This window comes from Lissotriton helveticus, chromosome 4_1, assembly GCF_964261635.1.
Source record: "Lissotriton helveticus chromosome 4_1, aLisHel1.1, whole genome shotgun sequence".
Lineage (NCBI taxonomy): Eukaryota > Metazoa > Chordata > Amphibia > Caudata > Salamandridae > Lissotriton > Lissotriton helveticus.
The window spans coordinates 256,469,976-256,494,187 of NC_136063.1; the positions used below are offsets into that span (position 1 = coordinate 256,469,976).

At 43.9% G+C, this 24,212-nt stretch overlaps 1 protein-coding gene across 1 annotated transcript in view; it reads left to right on the forward strand.

The window, feature by feature from the left end:
* KCNQ3 (potassium voltage-gated channel subfamily Q member 3) overlaps positions 1-24,212 on the forward strand; it is an 855,832-nt gene that overhangs the window by 618,184 nt on the left and 213,436 nt on the right. Inside the window, exons 4-6 of the mRNA XM_078685552.1 lie at positions 1,305-1,480; positions 3,318-3,473; positions 11,852-11,962. Of these exons, the coding sequence (XP_078541678.1) occupies positions 1,305-1,480; positions 3,318-3,473; positions 11,852-11,962 (443 nt within the window). The remainder of the gene's footprint in view (positions 1-1,304; positions 1,481-3,317; positions 3,474-11,851; positions 11,963-24,212) is intronic.

Consider the following 24,212-nt stretch of genomic DNA (forward strand, 5'->3'; position numbering starts at 1 on the left):
GCGCGCGCTGTAGGATGCTCCGACGTCAGAGGGGAGCAGGCCCAGAAGCCGGGATGTCGATTTTCAGGCTCCCCTGGGTCCTGGTCCGCACCCCGCTTCACAGCGCCGCTGTCGCCTTACCGCAGACCGCGGTCACCAGGTCGCCTCATGAGGTTAGCCCTCTCCTTCCGATGGTGTCGGAGTCCGACCGCCGAGCTCTGGGCCCCTTCGCCGACAGGTTTAAGGCTCGCCGCGTCCTCACTCCGCCATGCTGTTTTCGGCCGTCTCCGGGTTCGGCGGTTCCCCAGCGCCGAGTGCGGGCGGTCTACAGGCCCGTCACAAACCCTGGGCAGGCACCGATGAGTAGCGCAGAATCAACCCGACTTCCACGGGGATTCCGCGCCGAATTACGGATATTTGGCGGATTAATGGGGCAAAGGACGGGAGCCTCGCTAGGCTGCGTCCGCTCGCATCGGCTGCTAGCCACGCCCCCCTGCATTCCATAAAACATATGACTTGATGTGCCATACCATAACCCAACCTTGCCAAATCTTGTCTCACTTAGTAATGCCTGGGAGTTGATAAGAGACATAATCAGCTCTTCGCTATGTGATGCCACCCTACTATTACGGTCATGCCAGAGGTGGTCAACTATAGCGCTTCTTCAATTGATTCTTCCTTTAAAGGGCCTGATTCAGAGTTGCAGAGTCCTGGGACTGTGACAAAATTCCTAAATGATTTTACCACTTACCATCACCGCCTGCTAGAATTGTCTCAGTTCTGTGCATTTACAAGTAATACCACGTGGAATTGGGAAATATCACGTGGAATCTATTTTTTCAGTCGTAAAGCTACATGGTATTCTTCACTACATGTGTTTTTACCACATGCATTTACCTCAGCAGAGGGTAAATGTGTGCATGGGCCTGTGGATAGAGTGTGGGTGAAGGAATGGAGTGGAGGAGTGGAGGAGGGAAAATGAAACTTTTTTCTGTTATCAAAAAATGCAGACCATGGCTTGGCTGATGTTGCATATGCCCTTACTCAATGGATTCAACCATGTATGTATTCAAGCTCTATTTAATTTCATGAGTAAGTTGTATTCTCAAATCATTGATGCTCTGCGTTGTCAGACACATAGTTCATCAGGGATAAGGTCCTCTTCCACAAAAGAGGGAGAGTTGGTCTTAAAGTTGAGATAAAGCTACTCTGTCTTCATAACTGATGGTTGCTTGCCTTTCGACTAGCCACAATGTTATCCTTCTGTCATCAAACTGTAGCACTTGTTATTCCTGACTTATGGCTCCTTATTGTTTCCTTTGCAGATATATTTGTCCTGATAGCCTCTGTGCCCGTGGTGGCTGTTGGAAAAAATCAAAGCAACGTTTTAGCTACATCGCTGCGAAGTTTACGTTTTCTCCAGATTTTGAGAATGCTTCGCATGGATCGCCGAGGAGGAACATGGAAGCTTTTGGGATCAGCAATTTGCGCACACAGCAAAGTAAGCAACTGATGGGTGATGCTGTCCTTCATGGATTACTATATTCATTGGCAAACATAGGGGACTTTCCTAAACAGGCACAGTATGGACATTTGCATGTGATGGTAACACAATTAATTGTTTTGATGAATTATACAAATGTGTGTTGTGGTACCTTGGAGTGAAGTATGTATATATATATAGATAGATAGATAGATAGATAGATAGATAGATAGATAGATAGATAGATAGATAGATAGATAGATAGATATATTCTATCCACATTTGAATGTATTGGAAAGTGTCAATGCAAATATATAGATGTAATCAGATAACCAGTTATAATGATTATATTCCTATTTCCTTGTGTTTCTTTTTTTTAGTACCCTTTTATCTCCTTACATTGTAATGTATTTCCTTTGCTGCTCTTTCAATAATCTACTGTCATTGTCCGTGCTTGTTAGGCCTTACTATTCCAAATTGACATCTACACATAATATTCAGATATATTTCCTAGAAACTGTTATTATCTTCATATGCATTGGTAGCTCTGATAACCCTCTGCATATTTATGCAGTAACATATTACAAAAGTATATTGAAAATGTGAAAAAGAGGTAAAATAGAGATTATCGAATACGCTTGAAGAATACTTGTCCCACAAGTAAAGTCCAGAAAGAAATATGGAAACGGATTATCTGTAAAATAAAAGAGTTTGCTTTACATAGCATGAGAAGATTGATATCAGCATTTATGTAGTTATTCCGGACTAATTAAAATGTTGCCTAGGATATACGGGGCCTACCTTTTTTAATCCACTTCACTAGAGCACTAGAAACTCACTCATTTCTGATCACTCCTGCAATAACTAGTGGTTCATCCTCCGGATGGAGGTAAACACACAAAACTAAGCCCTATGATGATGCTGTCACGTTTTTAAACCTGGCAGAAAAACAAGATATACCGCCACTGACCTATATATGAATGAGGGTTTTAATCAATGTATTGCAAACCCTGGTTACTCGGGTCAAGTGATCCATTCCCTATTTTGATATTTAATATTACCTCAAGGAAGCAGAATGGATTGCAGCCTCTTCCTTCTCCCTCCACTTGATTAATCGTTTGTGGGTACATTGCCACCATGTAAGAATGTGCATTTGCGCGCCCCTAGCTCACAATTATAACCATAGATAAATCTGCATATCCTGTGTATTCTATACAGCTGTGAGGGCAAACTCTGTATGGGAATATCACAGGTTCTAGTGTTGTGAAACAGGAGTTGGGATTTCCACGCGCAGAATCCTTGTAAATAATACTCAAGTACAAAAAATATTGTGAGTAGAGCTCTGTTTCCCGGTTTGTTCATAGGCTTTTGCTACATAATTGAAACTAGCATATGGTCATATTCATTCTTTCCACCTGGATATAAATATGGCTCCACATTTGAATATCCATGTCCGGGCTTATCGTACAAGTGCTACTTTTCTGTCACACATAGCTAATGGCATGCCACTGGAGTTTCTAGCTTATTGTATTGCTAGCCTCCCTGCAATGAGTGCAAATTAGAGCAGTATGTGTGAATTGCTATTGCTCACATCACCCAACTACATACTAGTAAAAATTGAAAGGCTGCCTTCATGTGGTGGAGGGAGCAGTGGTCTGGAAAAGCCTCCTAGCAGCATTTAGAGCCAAGGAAGGATTGCACATGAATAGCAGCGTAGCCTGTGAAAAATAAAACCAAATAACATAAAATATTATCCTGATCACTAGGATGGAGACTTCTGCCTTTTGTTTGTGTAACGGAAGTGGTTGACTAATTGCATTCTCTTTTCCTATTTTTTCATTCTAATTTTTTCTAGGAACTCATCACTGCCTGGTACATCGGATTCTTGACACTTATCCTCTCCTCCTTTCTTGTATACCTTGTCGAGAAAGATGTACCTGAAACAAACGCGCAAGGTGTAGTGGAGCCTGAAGATTTTGAAACCTATGCTGATGCACTTTGGTGGGGGCTAGTAAGTTGTTGCTTTTTTTATTTGGTCAATCGATGCACTTGATGGGGAAGGTTTACTCAACAGTATTGCAGCATAATCGGTCACACCTGCTAAACAGGTTTGTCTGGAACATTTGGTAGAGTTACTTTGGGAACAAATCCTGGCCCTGGTCCTGAAATGAATTTTATTAATGTACACCTTGATCTAAGGTCAACCATCTAAAATCAACAAAGTATTTTATGTTTCAAAATTGAATACAAATTGCCTTACATCATTAAAAAGACATGTAAAAGTGTTATACATTATTAAAAAAGATTGAGACATAGAAATGCATTTGGAGGAGACATTACAAAATTAATCAGTTTATCCCTTTTTGTTATGTTGCATTTAAAATTTAAAGGATGAGTATTATGCATCCTTGTTGAACAACAGCAGCATCAGGACAAACAAGAAATGCAGGCTTTAAGTCATGCACTCAATCAACAATAGCAGAGATCACATACACCGCCCACCTTTTAAAAATGTAACCACTGCTTTTTATATGAGTTCAAATGGAGAATAGCCAAACAGAGCTTTAATATTTCACGTGTGGTACTGTGATCTAGAGACATGGATAGATATTGTTCCGGCTGTGTAAATACTACCATATCGGTAATAAACGTATACAGTTTTAGGCTCCTACAGTAAAAGCTATCATTAAGATAAATTGAGCTTAAATTGAGCAGGAGACAATAACTGCAAGTCCTGAATTTTACATTCTAATTGTGATAAACCAAACCCAGGATTAGTATCACAAGTAAAGTGCATTGTACGTGCACAAAATGTTTCTTGATACAACAAGTCTCTTAAAAGTGGCATTTGGTTCATGAAGAAGAATATTTTCCCACCTAAGTATGCTTGCCATTGCTACACAAGCTGTTTTAAGCACAAAATCTGCCTAAAATATGCTTGGCTTATAGTTGATAATTTTCAGAGGAAATACCCTTCATACAAATTCAAGGAAGATAATTTATCAATGGCAAAGTAATCCAATACATATAACAATATGGGTGGAATACTGACATTAAATATTTTCAGTAAATACTTAAAATTACACTTACCCGTGGAGTTATAAATTCTATTCAGTGCTCCAATGTGAGCAAGGGCCTTGTTTCCAATATGAGAAAGGTGTGGCTTATTAGCAAGAGATTGTGCGAAGACTCTGCCCAAGTAGGTACATTCTTTCACTGTTTTCCAAATGGATTCTATCTAAATTTTAATGGAAAGGACGGTGCAGTTTTCTCCTTCTGAAGGGCATCACTTCAGTTTTAGCAATTCTAATTTTCAAGAAATGTATTATCTTTCACAAGTAGATTTGGTACACCCGGATTATGTTCAAGACCAATTGGAGTGTGATCAAAAATTATTATGACATCTGACTACATCAGAACATATAAGTCGTGAGTAATGAGACTTGAAGTAAAAATTCTTGATGTTTGCAAACTGGGCTGACAAATCATACAAATAAAATGAGAACAATAAAGGAGCCAATACACAGCCCTGTTCCAGGCCAGTCCATTTATAAATGTTGGAAGTTAGGCTTTGGTCCCACCCATCAAAAAGCAACAATCACCAGCAGCTAATTTAAAAGTATTCCTAGCTCGTTTTTTCCAAAGAGTTGGCCTATAAACCCTGTTAAATGCTGTTCAAAAATTGAGACAAACAGAATACAGATTTTGGGATTTTAGCACAACAACCTTATCTATCAGAGATTGCGCTATTGCAATATTATTGGTTATTGAGTGTTTAGCTCTAGAACCCGCTTGCGCACATGGAATCAATCATTTTGCAGAAGGCCAATCTTCAAGATGTTCCCGGATGCTGTGAACAAAGATCTTTCCTATTGCATCAAGTAAAGCGATCTGGAGATAATTTCCAGGAGAACTTCAAGACCTTTTTTGTATTGTAGAACCACTATATTTCCAAACCAAGAATACAGGATTTGACCTGTTTTATAACAGTATGTGAACAAAGGTGCTAAGAGGTTGCCCCAGTCGCTGGAGGTGCCTCTTTCAAGGTTTTAACTGGGATCCATTGGGGGCTCATAGCTGCATATGATCTTGCTCTAGGTATATATATATTTATAGCAATCTTCTTGTCTGTTGGGGTTTTTAGCTCTTCCCCGCTTTCTGTTAGGTCAAACTGTGGAATTAAAGAGGTCTCAATTGCTTTAGAGTCAACGTTTTCTCAGTAGATATGAGAGATATATTTGGACCATTCTGTCTGAGGTTGAAACTGAGTCCATGATGGGAGCTTGTTTATTTCCACTATCTTTCACTATTAACTCCAATAAAACTCAGGCATTTCCGTAAGAGTTGCTTGCTAATGTTCAAATCAGTTTTGATAATCTATTTTCTGTTTTAATACAACACAAATGTATCTCTTTTTTCCTTAGTAATTCGATTTCCTTCTCCCTGGAAGCTGTATATTGAATACATTTTTGCCACACACGCTTTTACTAGAAAGTTCCTTATCTGCCAGATCCTTTGCCATTATTGCCCTCCTTTTAAGCGGCTTAGTAGCTCTCTGTATATTGTTGACTAATTCTGATATTTTTGTCTCGTATTCATGAATTGGGTTTTCAATTTTGTCCGCACCCTGGTCCCAGTAGGAGACGATTATCTTGTTTTGCATGAGTTCCAGTATAACCGGTCTTGTTTTGAGCATAAAGGTGATACACTATTACCCTCCTCCAATGTCCAATCCGAGTTTTGGTGGGGTTCGAGATCCTTTGTTATACTCATGACTGCATGATCACTCCTAGTGTAGAAATAAGCAGAAAATGTGGAAATGTTTTCTAACAATCGAGGACTTGAGATGATGTAATCGATAAAGGAGTTACCTGACGCTCCTTTTCTTGCGAATGATACAGGAGTGTCCCTATTTATCCTTCCATTCAGAAACACCCTAATAATGCCTGATACTAGATCGATGAGTAGCCTTTCCCTTTTATTGGCTTTCTTTTTCATTGGAATAATAAAGACAGATGTCTTCTGTGCTTCTTCTCGATCTTTTTTTTTTTTAGGCATTTAATGCAGCATTCGATACATTAGCTTTGTAGTCACATGTCATTAGCATATAAAAAATGTTGCTCTTACTCGAAGAGTGATTCTGGTTTATCAAACATCTGGATCAAAAGAGCAGCTTTTTGTGGGCCGGGGAGATACAACTATTAAGCAAAAGAAGGGTGTTTATTTAGGATAACTCTTGCTCTAAAAATTTGAATCAAATACAATGCACATTTTTGGATAAAGAGAGAGAATATCATAATGCCAGTAGAAGCCTGTAGTGAGTAGAATATTTATGTTGTTTCTGTCATGCGCTTTATATACCAACTGTACTAAAGCATTAATTTGTAACACATTTTGTAGTGTGGCAGGTCTCCTGGAGGCAAAGAATTGAGGGTTTTAAGTTAGCTGAGGTATTTTGTTTCTCTTTGCATAAGTCAGCTAGATTTCAAGAGACCAACAGCATTTTATTACTATAATGTAAGTTTGGAAACTTTATTTGCTTTATTTTTGTTCAATTTGCCAGAAAGCTAAGACCAAAAAGACTCATTAAGTGAGAATCCATAGGGAGTTTGATCATCATTTGTAATAAGCCTGCCATCGGAATCAACTTATATCCAAAAAGACTTGACTGCTCTCTTATAAATTAGGCTGTCAGGGTAGTTGATTTTAGTGGGTCCGTGGTTTTTGGCAGAAGCAGTCTAAAGGCTAGGTTTCCTTATGGGCATTTTCAAATGCCTAATACAGGCAATGTCATAGCCATTTTTTAAATGCAATTTTTCACAATACTTCATAATGATGGATGGTATCAAACTGGACCAGAGTTCTGCCCTTATGATGGACTGATCATCTTTTTCTGGAAAGGAAACTAGTTAAATGTTTGCTAAAGACAAAGAGCTTAATTGAGTTTACCTGCGGGGTAACCATAGTATCCTCTGTCTCTTTATTGGGCTATTTTCCTCTGGAAATAAATCAGGGATTTCAGTGCTTGATGAGAGATTTAGGGGTGTGCAAATATTTGATACTATGTTCATTTGATCAGGATTAGAGGCTGCTTCCAAGCTATGTTCAAAGGGGGAATTTCCTCAGATCTCTGATACAAAAGTACACATGTTGGGGCTTCTGAATTTTACTCTGCTGGAAATTCTTCTGAAGAAACGGGGACATTCAGGCTTTAAGTGCACTCCTTATATTTCGCTGAGGGGGAATATTATTTGAATTTATTCCATCATTTACAGGGAATATGCTCCTTAATAACTTGAGTTAATATTTTATGCAATTATATATTTTCTAGGTGATTCTACGCTTGACTTTTTTCTGTTCACCACCTTTTCTGATTTTAACAGATCATGCCACTCTCTGGAAAGAGTATTTTCACTCAATGGACCTACTTGAACTTCTATTTCAGTCTTTTTTAATACCTTTACTGTTACATTTGTTAAACATTGGAAATCGGGTAGAGAAGATGTGTTTAACTCCAGATTATGCTCTTAGAAATCTTCGGAGAATAACTTACGTAAGGAATAGATTGTACCTTCATCCTTTTTAGGTTAATGATATCCTCTTTCTTTCCCAGTTTGGGTTGCCCTTGTCTTTATTTGGCAATTATGCGCAGACCTAATTTTAACATCCTCTGTCAAACATTTTGTTTTTTCTGTTTGCTTATTAATTTTCACAGGTGACAGCGACACACCAACATGAATAATGAGCGATTTTATTATTGTTGTTTGTATTGAAGATTGTGATCTGAATTAAAAAATAATCAAAATTGATTCAAGTATTCTTTGGAGGGTTTGCAAGGCTTCAAACAACTGAACATATTCTCCCAAAGGGTTATATGTAGAGTTGAGCGGAAAATCAGCTGAACAGGATAGGTCTTCACTGTGCACTAGCCCATCACTCAAGGTGTTGTTTAAAAGTTATAGTGTTCATTTAGTAGCCACATTACTATGTATACAGTTAAGTGGGCTTACGTGAATATTAGGCAATGTGAAATCTAAGAAAAGTGTCTCTGGTGGTTTATGCTTCAATGGTCCTCGGATGGAGAGTGAAACTCACAGATTGTGGACACAAATACTATGCAAAATGGAAAAAAATGATCATTCAAGTACTACTTCACGATCAGAGCCACCACCCACACCCTAAATGGTGGGCCTGGCCCTTTATGTAGGGTTATTCCCCAAAAATTTGCCTTCTTCTTCCTATTTTTTCTGACCTATTTTTGCTGGTATTAGTACTCTGGGCACTTTACCTCTCCTGACCAGTGCTAAAGTAAAAGTGCTCCCTGTGTAAATCGTATTAGTGATTGTTTGATCCATGATTGGCATATTGATTTATTAGTAGGTCCCCAGTAATGTGCACCAGGTGTGCACAGGGCCTGTAAATCAAATTCTACTAGTGGGCTTGCAGCGCTGATTGTGCCACCCAAATGAATTGCCCTGCAATGTCTTGTGCGCAGTTTTGAACTGCCATTTTGACCTGGCAAATGCACCCACTTGCCAGGCCCAAACCTTCCCTTTTACTACATGTATGTCACCCCTAAAGTAGACTCAAGAGAGCTCTATGGGCAGAGTGCAGTGTATTTAAAAGGTAGGACATGTGCTGTTGTGTTTTACATGTGCTGTTGTGTTTTACATGTCCTAATGGTGAAATACTGAGAATTCTGTTTTTCACTATTGCAAGGACTATCTCTCCCACTGGATAACATAGAGATTGCCTCGAGATATCTTTTAAGTTTAAATTCACACTGGGAGAATATAGAGATTTGTGGGTTTAGGGTCCTTGAACTTACAATTTAAAAGTACATATTTTGGTGAAGTTGGTTTTTAAATTGCATATTGGAAAATGCCACTTTCAGAAAGTGGCCATTTTCTTGCTTAACCATTCTGTGCCTCTGTCTGTCTGCAGAATCCATGTCTGGGTTGGCTGACAGTTGGGCTCTAGTGCATTCACTCTAGACAGTCACACAAAGGAAGATGAGGCATACCTTGCATATCCAGATGGACCATCACCAGACTAATGGGCCTTCTTGAGCTAGAGTGGTGGGAGGAGTTGTCTCTGACACCTGAATAGGGCCGAGCCTGTCCTCACACAAAGCTTTCCCCACCCCTCTGTAGTGTGTCTGGAGCCAGGTTAGAGAAAGGCAGGGTCTTGTGCACTACAAAGGCTTTCCTTTGAAATGTGCCTACTTTTGACATACTGCCTGCTACCCTCCTGTCTGTGTGAAAAGGACTGGACCTACATCTCTTGAACCCAGAAGCCCAAAGTGATTCCACGGGCTAGTTGGCTGGCCTCCTGACTTGAGCCTCAGGGACGGAAGGTTCCAACAACCTTTCACCTGCACCTAGATACTGCCATCTGGGAGTCTTTGCTGCCAAGTGGTGCCACCCCAGTCCTTGACCCTTGACAGTGGGCCTAAGGTGCTTATCAGCCTCTGTGGATCCAGCAGAACCAACACATCTCCTCTCCTTCCCGCAAACCTGAGCGGAGCTGATGGATCGCCTATGCTGCATGGACTGGACCTGTCACAAAGACACGCGTCGCATCACAGGACTTTAGAACCGCTGCATCTGCTCGACTGCGTGATGCATCCTCGGCGCAGGCCCTCTCATCCATCTTTGACGGCAGCTTTGACAACGATGACGGATTCTGCGTAGCAGCCTCGCAGCTCCTCGGAACCGATGCATCACCCTTACTTCGCACAGCATCCTGGATGCCGAACTTCACATCACAAGCCCTATCAACCAGATCCACGATGACAACGCGACATGACCTCACACCGCAGCCTTGCTGCATCTCTGAAATGATGCATCGTTTTGGTTGATCAAAGCATCTTCGACAAGGATGCTCGCAAGACCCTGCAAACCAGGTTTGAAGGTACTGTGTTCAGCAGGCCTAACTGGGTCCTTGTAGCCAACTTGCGCTCCATCGCGGTCGGCCTGAATTTGTGACTTTGTCCCGGTCCGGCGTGATCATAGGTCCACAGAGGACACTTTTTGCCTTTTAGTGCAATTTGTACTAAAATCTTTTTAAGTGAATTTCTCCAGTTCTACTGATTGAATGTTTGTTGTTATGGTCTTGTTTTATTTATTACATTTTACTCAATTTTTCTAACTTGGTGTGGGATCCTTTTTTTGTGGTGTTTTCGCTGTCTTATCATTTGAAGTGTTGCACAAATTCTTTACACATTGCCCCTTAGTTAAGCCTGACTGCTCTGTGCCAACCTACCAGAAGGTTGAGGGCAGATTCATTTGTCGTTTTCTTGTGCCTTACTGGGGTTGGATTGTGTCTTACCCTGACAAGGATTGTGGTTGCTTCTTGACCACAGCTCACACCCTAGTCAACCAACAACCCACAGTCTTATAATGTAAAAATAAGAAATTTTAATTCAAGCATGTAATAACCATTATGTGAAGTTGATTAATTATTTCATGCTAGCGTACAATTTTGATTAACATCAGTGGAGCCCTTGTTATTATTTTGAGACTAATTGGTTAACAGTGCCATGCACATTAAGGTGTTTATGGCACTGTTCATCATTGTTAAACAATAATTAGTCTAAAAAGAATCTCAAGGGCTCCATTTTACAGAGTGAATTTCTAAAACTAAACCAATGTTCATCACGCCATTACATAAATTTCCAACTTATAGGATTAATATTTGCATCAGGTGACTGATAGCGAAGTGTTATCAGTGACGATTGTGCCCTTTTTGCTGTGGTGAAGCCGCTGCTTTTATTTGGGCACCCTACTATTATTCTCTTGTGCAGATAGAAAAACAATCTATGGACATATTGGCTCTTGGACGCAACGCTATCATTGTATTTTATTTTTCCATCTTTGTCAGAAATCTTAAGGGGGTGTTTAAAGTAGTTCAACATGTTCATGTCCTTAGAGTCGCTGCAAAAATCAAAGTCTCTCTCTTGGACTATTCTACAGTCAGCTCACTAAAATAGCAATCACTATGTTATTTCTAAGAGCGCTTTAATGTCAACACTTTGCATAGCCGAACATTGGAGGAATGTAAATGGTAGAGATGCATTATCAACCTAAAAATGTTTTCGGCAAGTTTGATCGTAATAAGGGATGTCATTATTCGCTGTATGAAGTGCTTAGAAAGGTAATCATTGTATTTGTCTAATATTGCAATTTCTGACATTTTACTAATATATTAAAAAAATGAGGATGCCTAATAGAAAGCAAACCTAATTCTGGAGACAAAGCTTAGTATTTGGTGTTCAGCATAAGAAAAAGATGAGCAAAGAATGATTGTTAGTGTCATTGTTTTGACCTGCATGTTTCCCCAGGATTCCAATGTTCTCATGATATGAATGTGACAATCTTCTCTCCACAGATTACTCTTGCTACAATTGGCTATGGTGACAAAACCCCCAAGACGTGGGAAGGACGCTTGATCGCTGCTACATTTTCTCTCGTAGGAGTGTCCTTTTTTGCCTTACCTGCTGTGAGTAAACTCAGTATTTTTCCTTTCAGTACATTTGCTCTACTAGAAGATTGCTATGTTTCTGACCGAGATAGTATAGAGTTCTCATTGCTTTGCTTTCCAGTAGAGCATTGATTTTCATAGAGACTTTCACCTGATGGAATTGACATCTGCACAGCCAAGTGCAATCGTTGTTTCATGTATTACTGAAGTTCTCATGGAAGTGAGTGGGCTTCCCAGTTCTGTAAAGTTGGACCATCCAGAGTGTTATGTTCTGTGTGTTTCTTGGGACTTCTACTGTGCTTCACTGTGTCCCTCCTCTGGGTGGTGTGGGATGGCGTATGGGTGACTGCTGCCTTGCGCATCCTAGAAGGCACCGGTGGGTAATTTAAGCAACCACCTTCTTCCACTGCCTCCTTTTCCGAGTTCTCACTGCTCCACAATCAGATGCTGGAATCAGGCCAAGTACAACCTGCACCTTGCAAAGGCCGCGTTGTTTAAATGTATGCCACACTTGGGTGTATTCCCAGTTTCCAGTGCACAACTAGAGGGATGGGAGCTCTGTCAGGCAGGGATGTATCTTTCCAGGGACTTTAGTGGTCCTGGGTAGAAGCTCAGTTGCATCGAGAGGTGGGGCTCTCCAAGGACCAGGGCACGTGAATAAGCAACTGAAGGATACAAGTGAGCCAGCCTGTCCAAGAGGGTGATGGGGTTAGAGGGTGTCCTCTCACCTCTATACTGTTTAGGTTTACTGTGGCGGCTTGTGTCATTCATGGGTGGCTACTGTATGCAATATTCAGCAAGAAGGGATTGAGGGTTCGCCTGCAAATCTGCTTTGCAATCAGGATATATGGAGAGGTGTGCAAGCATATGGTTAAAGAAAAGCTTTAATATCTTTTGCCAGCGAATTCATCGTCTAGTCTTTTTAATGGGTAGCTATTGGCACTTGTAGAAGAATCTTGTCTTCCTGGTCCTGGCACTTTAATTCTGGCACTTCACAAACTGTATGCGGGGGTCAATAATATGTGCATTAAAGTGCTTGATAACATGAACACATTGGTCAGAAAGTCAAATAATCAAGCAGATAATTATGCATGGTACTAACATGAAAAGACTTGTTAAGAGATGTGCAGACAACAACATATACCATATGCCACCGCAGAATTAATAAAATAAGAATCATGCTAGTGTACGTTTAATACACTAAAAGACCTTGGATGGGTTGAATTTTCTTGAATATTCTAATCTTTTGAAATTTCAAGATGGCCTTACGCCAGTGGTTCCCAAACTTTTTTGAACCGTGGCTCCCTTGACCTAATTGGCAGTTGGCCGTGACTCCCCACCATTTTTTTACCGGTGGGCAGGAGGGGGATGTAAGCACGACCTCAGGAGTACTTACCGTCGGCTTCCTAAAGTAATTGGGATGCAATGAAGGTATTATAATCATATTTGTAACAATGTTCACATTATTAATTGACAACAAAGCCATTGAATCTGAAGAGAGGCACATGAAGTATCTATTGCAGTACTTTCACAGTGTGCCAAGCAAGATGGATTGATCAATTTGATCTAATGTTGAGGATTCACTCTCGCCACAAACACAAACCATCATGGCAAAATGATACAATTCACAGTACCGTTTGCTGACAAATCAATAAAATGTCCATAAGAACTTCAGTCACTTCAGAAAATCTAGACCATGCACTTTAAAATGGACCATCTATCTAAAAAAATCAATATAACATCCTGCTTCACTTCTACGGTCCTCTTGCTTTGTCTGTCCCCCCTAATGTGTGCACGAGTTTTCCCACAGAAATGAGGGTCGTTTGGAACAAAAAAAGCTGAAACATTAAAATACATGCAAATTTTACAGTAAAAATAATGCTGGTGGTACGGGTGTAAAATGGATGTCGGGCCAAAGACCAGCATGGTATTTGATTAATAATTTTACTGTGCAAAGGCGTGCTCCACGGAGCAAGTATAAGTTTACTTTACACACAAATAGCGCAAATCGTACTTTTGAAGAAGAGGGATAATTAGTAAACAATTTCCGCAAATGCCAGCATAGATTTATTAAACCCGGTTACCTCCCCAGCAATTTGTGGCTGCCCACTCCAAATAATCCAGTTCTTCATTCAGGCACACGTGTGTTTGGACTGGGTTCTGGAGTTTAACTTGTGGCCACAGTGAACTACATTTATAAGGCACATTACACAGGATCAGAAAGAATTGAAGTTTAGTGAACAACTGCCCAGTACAGCCCTCAGTGGCATCCTCCCCGAAACAAATGGCAGTATTGGAAATCCCAACCAACACTAAATGTGCCCATATGTCCAGCGAGCACGAGTCAAAAGTTTAACTCACTCCGTGTTGTAGTCCGCCTTTGCACAGTAAAATTATGAATCAAGTATCATGCTGATCTTCGGCCCAACCTCCGTATTTACAAACTGAGGGCGACCGTGCATCCGGTCTCGTGCTGAAGACCAGAGTGACAGGAAGAGTATAGGCTAGAGCTGGTTTTGCAGCAGTAGGTAGCCGCCGTAGTTAGCTTCATGTCATCCAAAAATAAAACGTAGTGACCAAAATTGCATGCGGGGCCTCCACAAATGTATGCAGGCACGGATTTCGCAATCTCTGAACGAGAGTGTCCCCTGCTCAGCAGTGCTGTATACATCTAAACGTGAACCTCTGATGGTCAGTGCGTGCCCCCCAAGCTGGAAACCAGTTAAAAGTATATGGCTGGGAGCAATTTTAACAGGATTCTTTCCCTGAAATCTAGTTGCCATAACCCTCGCCTTTTCCAGTCTGACCTCAAGTAAGAAGTTGGACATTCATAAATAAAAGCTAAGATCAAAAGCCGCTTCAAAATCCTTCTTAAGTCATAATGAAAGGTATATACATGCTGAGGTGTTGTAAAGACCAGAAAAAGACGCACTTCTTGCCTTTTCCACTTTCACAAACGGAATGCTGTTCATTTTTTTTATCTGAAGCCCCGAGACCCATGGTGAAGAGTTGTGGAGACTTTACTAATTGTCCCAGTCTACTTCAAAAGTACGATTTGCGCTTTTTGTGTGTAAACTTTGACTCGGTCCGTCGAGCCCGCCTTTGCACAGTAAAATTAATAATCAAGTACCATGCTGATTTTCGTCCCAACCTCCGTTTTACACTCGTATCACTAGCATTATTTTACAGTAAAAATAATGCTGGTGATACGAGTGTAAAACATGCCGAAGATCAGCATGGTACTTGATTAATAATTTTACTGTGCAAAGGCGGGCTCCACGGACCGAGTCAAAGTCAGTCAAAAACAAAACGGAGCACAACTAACTGTAACTAACCTTATGAAGGAGAGTCTCCCACGAGGCACGGCAGACAGCAACAACGCACCTGAAACGATCAGAGCTGCGTATAAAATGGAGATGAGACAATGCCTGTGGAAGCTGTTAGGATCTGTTTTATGTAAGCCAGGAGACAGGTAAGGTATGTTAATTTAACTTTATTTTCCCGGAGCGCCGGGACACGTCTTACAGCAGCGGTTGGCGCCTCTCTCTAAGATGGCCGCCTTCCACTTCCGTAAAGCCTCTTCCGGTTGCGGCCGTAACCAACTAGACCGTCACCACATATCTCCCCCCTTTACGCTCAACACAACTTTGAGTAAATAGTCTTACTTGTTGTCCATTTCAAAGTCTTCAAATCTCTCGGGAATTCTCACGGCTCTACCCGCTCTCGTTCTCACCACTCCTTCACCTCCATCATTTTTCTGTTCCTCTGTCAACTGGCCCCTGGCCTCTGCTCCTTCACGAGTGCTTCCCGCCTTGTCCTTTCCAGATCTATTCTTGTTCCTGCCTTTTCCTTCTTCCGTTTCTCTGACTGTCCTGTCCACTCCGATGTCTCTCTCTTCCACTTGCTGCTTGCCTTCTTCTACTTGCTCCGTGTTCCTTCCTCCACCTTCTTCCGTGCCTCTCTCTACATTCTCTTCCATTTCTTCTGTCTCCGCTCCCCATTCCAAGATCTTGCTGCACTTTGCCATTCTGTCCTGCGACCACACCTTGCCATCGCTGAGGAGCGCCGACCTGGCGTAAGGTTCCAGCACTCGTAGTGGCGGGTGAACTTGCTTTCTCCTTTTCTCTTCAAGGTCGCCACTTTAACTCTAACCCAATCACCCTTCTCCAGTGACACACCTTGCACATTTCGTCTCTTATTGAATTGTTCCGTGTACACCTCCTGTGCCTTCTCCAGATTTCTCCTGACCACGGCTGGCGACCACTTGCTTTGCACCACCATCTTCCTCCATGCCATATTATCCTTTGTAAATGGATCTCTCCCTCTGAGTACCTTGAAAGGGCTGTATCCCGAGCTGCCTGGTGTGATTCGGTACTCCCACAACATCTTGGGCAAATCTTTTTCCCAGTCCAGTCCATCATTTATGGCTGCTTGTATGGTGCCCATTATCACCCTGTTAAAACGTTCTACTTGTCCATTGCCTGCAGGGTGCTATATGGGTGTATGCTTGACATCTATTCTGTTTCTGGCCACAAACGCTTCCCATTTCACCGACGTGAACTGCGGTCCATTGTCGCATATGATGGTTTTTGGAATGCCTTCCTTGATGAATATATCTCTCAGAAAGGCTATCACTGCCTCAGTGTCTACTGCTTCTCTTATTTCTACCTCGGGCCACTTGGAATACTTGTCGATTAAAACTATGGCGTATTTTTGTATACCTTCCATGTTCAGAACGGGTCCCATGATGTCGACGGACACCATCTCCCACGGCCCCTCCGGCACCGGGAACTTTCCTAATGGGGGTCTCATCATGGACTGAGATTTGTCTGCTTTGGCACACGACTCACATTGTCTGACATAACGTTCTATTTGAGAGTCAATAGCTGGCCACCAATAGGCTTGTCGAGCCAAGGCTTTGGTTTTTGTGATTCCCTGGTGTCCTTCGTGTAATAGGGCCATCAAATGATTTACGACTCCTTGGGGAGGAATTACTTTGTCTCCTCTCAGAATACACAGGGGGTTTTCTCCCAGTGACAATTCGTCTCTGACTTCCCAGTACCTCCTTAGTGTTTCTTTAAGATGCCTCTTCTCAGGCCATCCATGGACTACATAACCTCTTACTGCCTCCAGGTCCTCGTCCGCTTTATAGGCCTCTTCCCATTCCTGCGCACCGATCACTGTCTCCATGTCCTGAACGGTGGCTACCACATAACTCTCCCACTTAGAGTCCTCTTGTTCTTTCGCTTCCTCCTTAGCTGCTGCTCGGCTCAGGAAGTCCGCCACCTTGTTTTGTGGCCCTGGTATATGCTCCACTTCATATATGAAATCAAGCAACCTAAGTGTCATCTTTGCAATCCTGGGCGTAGCATGGGCATGGCCATTTGATGTTAAAACCTTCACCAGCGGTTTGTGATCGGTTCTGACTAGAAACTTGGCGCCCCACAGGTACTGTCTAAACCGCTCCATCGCCCATACCACCGCCAGCATCTCTTTTTCTATGACCCTGAACTTCTCCTCTTTGGGTGCCAAGGACCTTGAGGCGAAGCTAACTGTCGATAACTCACCATTCTTTGCCTTCTGTGTCAACACCGCTCCCAGGCCCCGGTCACTCGGATCGGTGGTAAGGATTGACTCGGCATCTGGGTCAAACCCCTTTAGGGGTATCGTTTCGCTCATCTCTTGTTTCAATGTGTTAAATTCCTCCTGTTCCTCTTTGTTCCATTTGAAGCCATTTCTTTCCTTCAATAACTGTTGCAGACAGTGTGTCTTGGTGGCAAAATGGGGAATGAATTTGCTATAGTACTCGGCCATTCCCAATAATGACCTAACGGCTTCCTTTTTCCCTGGCGCTGGTGCGTCCAATATTGCTTGCATGTTGGCTCTTTTAGGTTCAATGCCCCTTCCGCTCACTTCATGGCCGAGGTAGGTTACAGACGGTACCCCAAATTTGCATTTGGACCACTCCGCTGTTAGACCATTGTCCTGCAACGTGCTTAACACCTTGTGCAGCTTTTCATTGTGTTCTTGCTTGGACGCTCCCACGACCAGGATGTCATCTTGGAAGAATTGAACACCTTCCACCTTCCGAAAGAGTCTATGCATTAGTTTCTGCAAGACGGCGGCCGCGGATGCCAGCCCAAACGGCATCCTGACAAATTTGTAGCATCCGAAGGGTGTGATAAACGACGGGAGGTGATCACATGATGGATGAAGTGTAATCTGGTGGTAGGCCGATGACAGGTCCACTGTCGAGAACCAATTTATGCCTTTTGTCTTGGCCAACATTTCGTTGATGCGAGGAAGGGGAAACTTGTCGATCAGGATGTTTTTGTTTAGTTCCCTGAGGTCGACGCACAGCCTCACCTTTCCGTTTGGCTTTTGAGCTACCACCAAAGGCGACAGCCACTCCGAACTCTCTATGGCCTGTATCACCCCACTCTTCTCTAGTCTGTAGAGTTCTGTCTGCACAGCCTCTCTGTATCTGAAAGGGATGTTCCTTACTTTGTGGATGACTGGTTTGGCTCCCTCCTTCAACTTGATAAGGTGTTTGTACTTGATCAATTCGCCTATCTGTCCATTGAACACCTTGGGGTACACTCTGTGCCATGCTTCTTCATCATCTCCACTCTCCATGTTCATAAGCATCACCTTTTCGATGCCGCCTGGGTTCAGCTGTATTCCTAATGCCCCTTGGTCCTTCCAACTGAGCACTGATGGTCCCCTCTCTGCAATGTACAACTTACAATTTGCTTTGCATCCTCTGAACTTGAAGAGCAACGGGCAGTATCCTAACATGGGTATTCTCTGCCCCGTGTACGTGACGGGTCTAAGATCCATGGGGCGCAACTCCTCCTTTATTTTTGTCGCGAACTTTTCTTCCCACACTTGCCTTTGTATGATGGAAATGGGTGCTCCGGAGTCTGCGATGATCTCAATGGGTACTCCTCCTATTTGCATATTCAACCTTGGTTTGTCCGATTCTGCACCTTCCACGTCCAAAACTTGGGCATCAATGTAGAGGACCTCCTCCGACTCCTCGTCCTCTGTCTGGTTATCTTCTTCTTCTCGGTTTTCTCGGTCCACGTAATTGATCATGGTTCCTCTTGATTTCCTGCGGCATACCTTCTCATAATGCCCAAAGATGTGGCAGTATGCACATTTCGCCCGGAACGCCGGGCACACTTTGTCGTTTCCCGTGTGTGTCGTGCTTCCACTCCTGTAACAGCTAGGTCGTCCACCTCTTCCCGTCTTGTGGGCTGTGCCTGTTGGTTGTGTGTTCTTGATATTGTCTTGGCCTTTAGGTGGTTCTCTCTGCTTGGTCCTCTCACCTTTGCCATGCGTCATCACCCTGCACACCGTCTGTGTCCCTCCAGTGTCCTTCCGAGCCGTTTGGGCGCACCGTTTGGACATTTCCGCCTTCTTCACCAAGGCCCAAACTTCCTTCAGGGGTGCCTCTCCGTTAACCCATAGCTTTTCTTGCACATGCGTGCTGGACGTGTGCATTATGATCTGGTCCCTTATCAGCTCATCATGGAGCGTGCCGAACCTGCAAGTTAGAGCCAATTTCTGCAGAGCCGCGACATACTCGTCGATAGTCTCTCCGCCCTCTTGTTTCCTCTTGAAGAAGGTGTGTCTATCGATGGCTGCGCATACTACAGGTCTATAGTGCGTGTCGATGTCCTCAATAGCATGGCTGAACACGTCGGTATCGGTCTCGCCTCTTTCGCCTTTGACCATGTTGTCAAACACTCTGAGCCCCTCCGGGCCCAGATTGTGTAGCAAAATCCTCCTTCTTCTCTGGCTCGAGTACGCCGCGCCATTCTCCTCTTCTAGCGCTTCTAAGTAATTTAGAAAATAACGTTTCCAGTCTTCCCACGGCATAGTGGGCTCCCCCCTTTTCGGGAGGAAGGGCACTAGTTGGGTAAGGGAGGTGGGCTGCGACGCCATCTTGCCGTTTCTTCCGGGGCCCGCTAGTGTTGCGGCGGACTGGCCTGGCGGGCTGCCTGGCGCTTGTCTCTCGTCCTCGTCTTCCTCGCTGCGCAATCTGCTAGCTGTGCCACCCCCTACAGCGCCGTCCGTAGGCTGGAGCGCTCGAGGGTCGTCCTGAGCAGCCGCGCCGGTAGCGATAGATCCTTCCCCCTTCCCTTGCAGTGCCGCCAGTTTGCTTCACGGGGTCCACCTACCAGTAGGATGGGGAGTCCTTGTATCTGTATGGTTGGGTGGCTCCTCCCCTCATGTGCCTCTCATGCGGAGCACAGTGCCGCCTATGTGTGTACTCCTTAATGTGTGGCGTGGGTTTCCTCTCACCGTGGCGCCGTGAGTCTGGGTGGCGGGACCTCAGGCTCCTGGGTCACTTCCTCGCATAAGCAATGAGGGTGCCCTGGTGTCTTCCTTGGGGCCCACACTGCGCCCACTGCCGCGCTCCGGGGCTCGTATGACTGCCTCCCTGTCTCCGTTATATTTTCAATCGTTTTCTTCGTTCGTTTCTCGTTTTTTTTTTTTTTTTTTTTTTTTGGGGATACCTGCGTCAAATCCCGTGCCTCGTCGCCATTGTTAGGATCTGTTTTATGTTAGCCAGGAGACAGGTAAGGTATGTTAATTTAACTTTATTTTCCCGGAGCGCCGGGACACATCTTACAGCAGCGGTTGGCGCCTCTCTCTAAGATGGCCGCCTTCCGCTTTCATAAAGCCTCTTCCGGTTCCGGCCGTAACCAACTAGACCGTCACCACAGAAGCACGTACATCCGACTCGTATGCGTACGCACGTATCCCGCTAGTACTCTCGGGCCAGACCGGGTTCCGAGATTATGCAGGGGGTGCAGGGGGCACGTAAATTGCACTACAGCTGACAAAAAGTACACTTTCCCCCATCGTGAGCGCGACGCCTCTGGCACCTCATAGCGGCGCACCGGGGTGCCGCGGCGCACACTTTGGGAACCCCTGCCTTACGCTGAAACTATGACTGGAAATAAATGCATTTTAGCCAGCTTGATCTATGAATTCTGGGTGCCATTTTCTTTCTTCTTATCTTTGCCTGAGAAAATGCGTTAAGTTGTAGTTTTCATTTGCTTCAATTAACCCACAAATCTAATAACAATGATTTATACAGGGTAAGTTCCAGACTGAATGCGTAGGGGCCTACTAATCATCTATCTCTATGAGTGCCGTCTGAGCATATCTGTGCTATGTGGTTCTCTCTGTACGATGTCTGTGTGCAAGTTTGTAGACATAGGTATCTGGCTCTTGCAGGCGTGCCCAGACATCTGTGTAGCATCCTTCCCTTCCTGTCCATCAGGCGTCCATTCCTTTCATGGTTTCCTCCCCTTGAAATGCACCCCCTCCCTTCTCCTGCCCCTTCCACGTCTCTCTTAAGGGCAGCTTTGTTTTTTTTGCTTCCTCCTACTCACCTTTAACTTAATCTACCAACTACCACGGCATTTTGGGGAAGATGCTTCCACTCTGTGCTTATTCCTTCAGGCTTGTCCCCTCATGTCTACACTTCTTCACATTTAGCTCCGTGATCTGGACTAAAAACAGCTCATAGCGCTATACAAGCATCACCATAACATAGCACAAGTCTTTCGATCTGTGTGTACAAGTGGTAGCATGGCACGAAGTCTTTGTGTGCAGTGTGGAAAAGTAAATTCTGCCATGTTCTGTGTCCCTACGTGTCATCCATCATATGTTATGTGTGCATGATTAAATATGCATATGTATTCCCTATGTTCGATTCAAGACGCAATTATAGTTGTGTCCACCTCTAGTATGTCAGTTTCCAGTCCTCGTGAATACTACGAATATCAGGCCTATGTAAAGTTACGTTGCCACGTCTCTCAGTGTGCACGTTATTTCATTGTAAAGTCCCCGTTTCTAGGCCTCAAAAGGGCCTGGACACCAGATTCAGCCCCTGTCTCCTGAAACCTCGCTGAGGAGCGATACAGCCCCCACCTGTATCCTCGACCCTTCACTTACTTCCTGCCTCGCAGTGCCCGGTTCAGCCTGGCTCTGCCTCTGAGTCTGCCAAGAATATGTTATGATTCCAGTTATCAGTACAGCCCTCCTTCTCTGCATTCCTAAGCTACTGAACTGCATCAATAGTTTCCGTCATTGTCTAGCCTTCACGTCTCCACGTTAGAGAAATACTGCATTTAATGGTCATTTAATATTCTTCATCACGCACTACATGTAGAATAATGCATGGTCCAGTCTTAGAATCAAGTTAGCCTTTCCCCTCCTGACTTCTAGTTTATATCAACATGTTCTCTAAACATCAGATACTAGATACTGCTTAGGTACATGTCGCCCTGACTCTCCAGACTTCAGTCTCTGCTCCTAGCACAGAGTTCATAGCCCCCAGCTTCTCCTAGTGATACGTCATTGCCAGCTTGCGCGCACCACCAGGTTAGAGGTCCCAGCTCCTTAGGTAGCCCCCTCCATGGTTTCCGCCCCATTCATGACATATTCTGTTACGTTTGCATCACATGTCTATGTATACGCCCTGTTACACCCACTTTCACCCTTATCTTTCGCGACTGCTACGCGTCACACCCTTTGCTCCACCCACTGCTCCGCCTATCATATGTACTGTAATGCAACTGTTTTACTATATATGCTTGTGTATTGTTATTAAATGCGAGCGCGCTCATCCCAGATCCAGCCCCGGCAGCTGCTGGGCCCTGCCATCCTATTCCTATGCAGGTTGTCCTGTTCCTGTCCTTTATGCTATAATAAACCTGCGAAACTCCTACTACCTCGAATCTTGACTCTTATTTATTGAGCTATCTGTTATTCATTTATACATTCAAAAATAGGGTATTATTTATTTATTTACCACATAATGGCGCCCGAACAGGGACTTGCCCTTTCCCCACGCGCCGGTGAAGCCACGCCGGCCCCCTGACCCTCTGCAGCCGTGACGGAACCATACCGTGCACGTGCAGATATTTCTGCTTCAAGTATCCCTCAGGCCCACGGAGGAGGCGGTCCAGCATCCAGACGAGGCGGTGGAGGAATGCGGCGAGTCCCGACCAGAGCCCAAGCCAAGAGTCCAAGGTCCGAGGTATCCGGAGGTCCACCCGTAACTTAAGTCCGAAGTTCGTTGTCCGTCGTCGAAGCAGTCCAGTCCAGTCCGAGGCCTTCCGTTCTTGCTGCCCGGTGAGTACCATTACTGGGGTAGTATCTAGACAGGGTCAATCTAATTGACTCTGGTCCGTGGGTTGGTGGTACCCAGACACACAAACGAAGTGTCCACTTCGGTGGATGCGGGTCCTGACGTGTCTCTTTATGAGACCGGTAAGTTTCGTACTGTTTCAGCAGTGCATCTAGTTTCTGTTCTAGTCAGTTCTGTTCTCGAGAAAATTCATATAAAGTCATATATTCTGTGTTCCATATTCCAGGTAGTATTCTGTTCGAACTGTTATTTCTAAATGTTTTTCATGTATTTTAATGTCGTGGTATGAATGGGGAATAAGTATCGTGTTCATTGTGTATTGTATTGTGTCTAGATTACAGTCCAGTCATGCCCTCGTTTTCAAAATTACGTCAGTTAAAAACTAGAAAGGGTTTGTTAGAGGAAGCAGTTCCAGTCCCGCCTAGGGACAGTCCAGGTCATTTTATGTATCAAAAGCATGGCATAAGTGCCATACTATATCTAGATTTATGGGTAGAGTATACAAAACAGTTAAAAAAAAAGTATAGATGTCCCGTATCGGGTACATGGGATGCCGAGTGCATCATGCGAGTAGAAGAGGCATTATGGAAAAAGAAAGCCAGACAATCACAGAAAGATGCCATCGAGCTATGGCATAAAGAAGCTCATAAAAGAACCGAAAAAGAAATCAGAAAGTCAGAATTAAGTAGAGAATCCTCGGAACGAGCACAAGAAAAAGAACTAATCGAGATAGGTGAACAAGTCAAAGCCGAACAGTCAGACAGACAGAGGAATGCCCTCATTAAGGGTATGTATCCTCTTCTTGCCGAGGGCTTGCCAAAAGCGACCCCAGAGGCATCCAGTAATTTTCCGCCACCACTAGTTCCGATCAAGTTACGTCACAAACCAACCGCAGCTGATATTTTCATCTCGTCCTATTTGGACGACACAGTCCCAGAATATGCAAATCCTGTTCCCGCTCCACCAGTCCCTGTAAATCAGGCACTTCCCGTTCCTCCAGACACCGGGGCACCCTTTGCAGCACCTGCTACGGTCCCCCCGGTCCAGCCCGCCATACAAGTCCAGCCCGCATTCCAATTTCCCACCCTGCCAGGA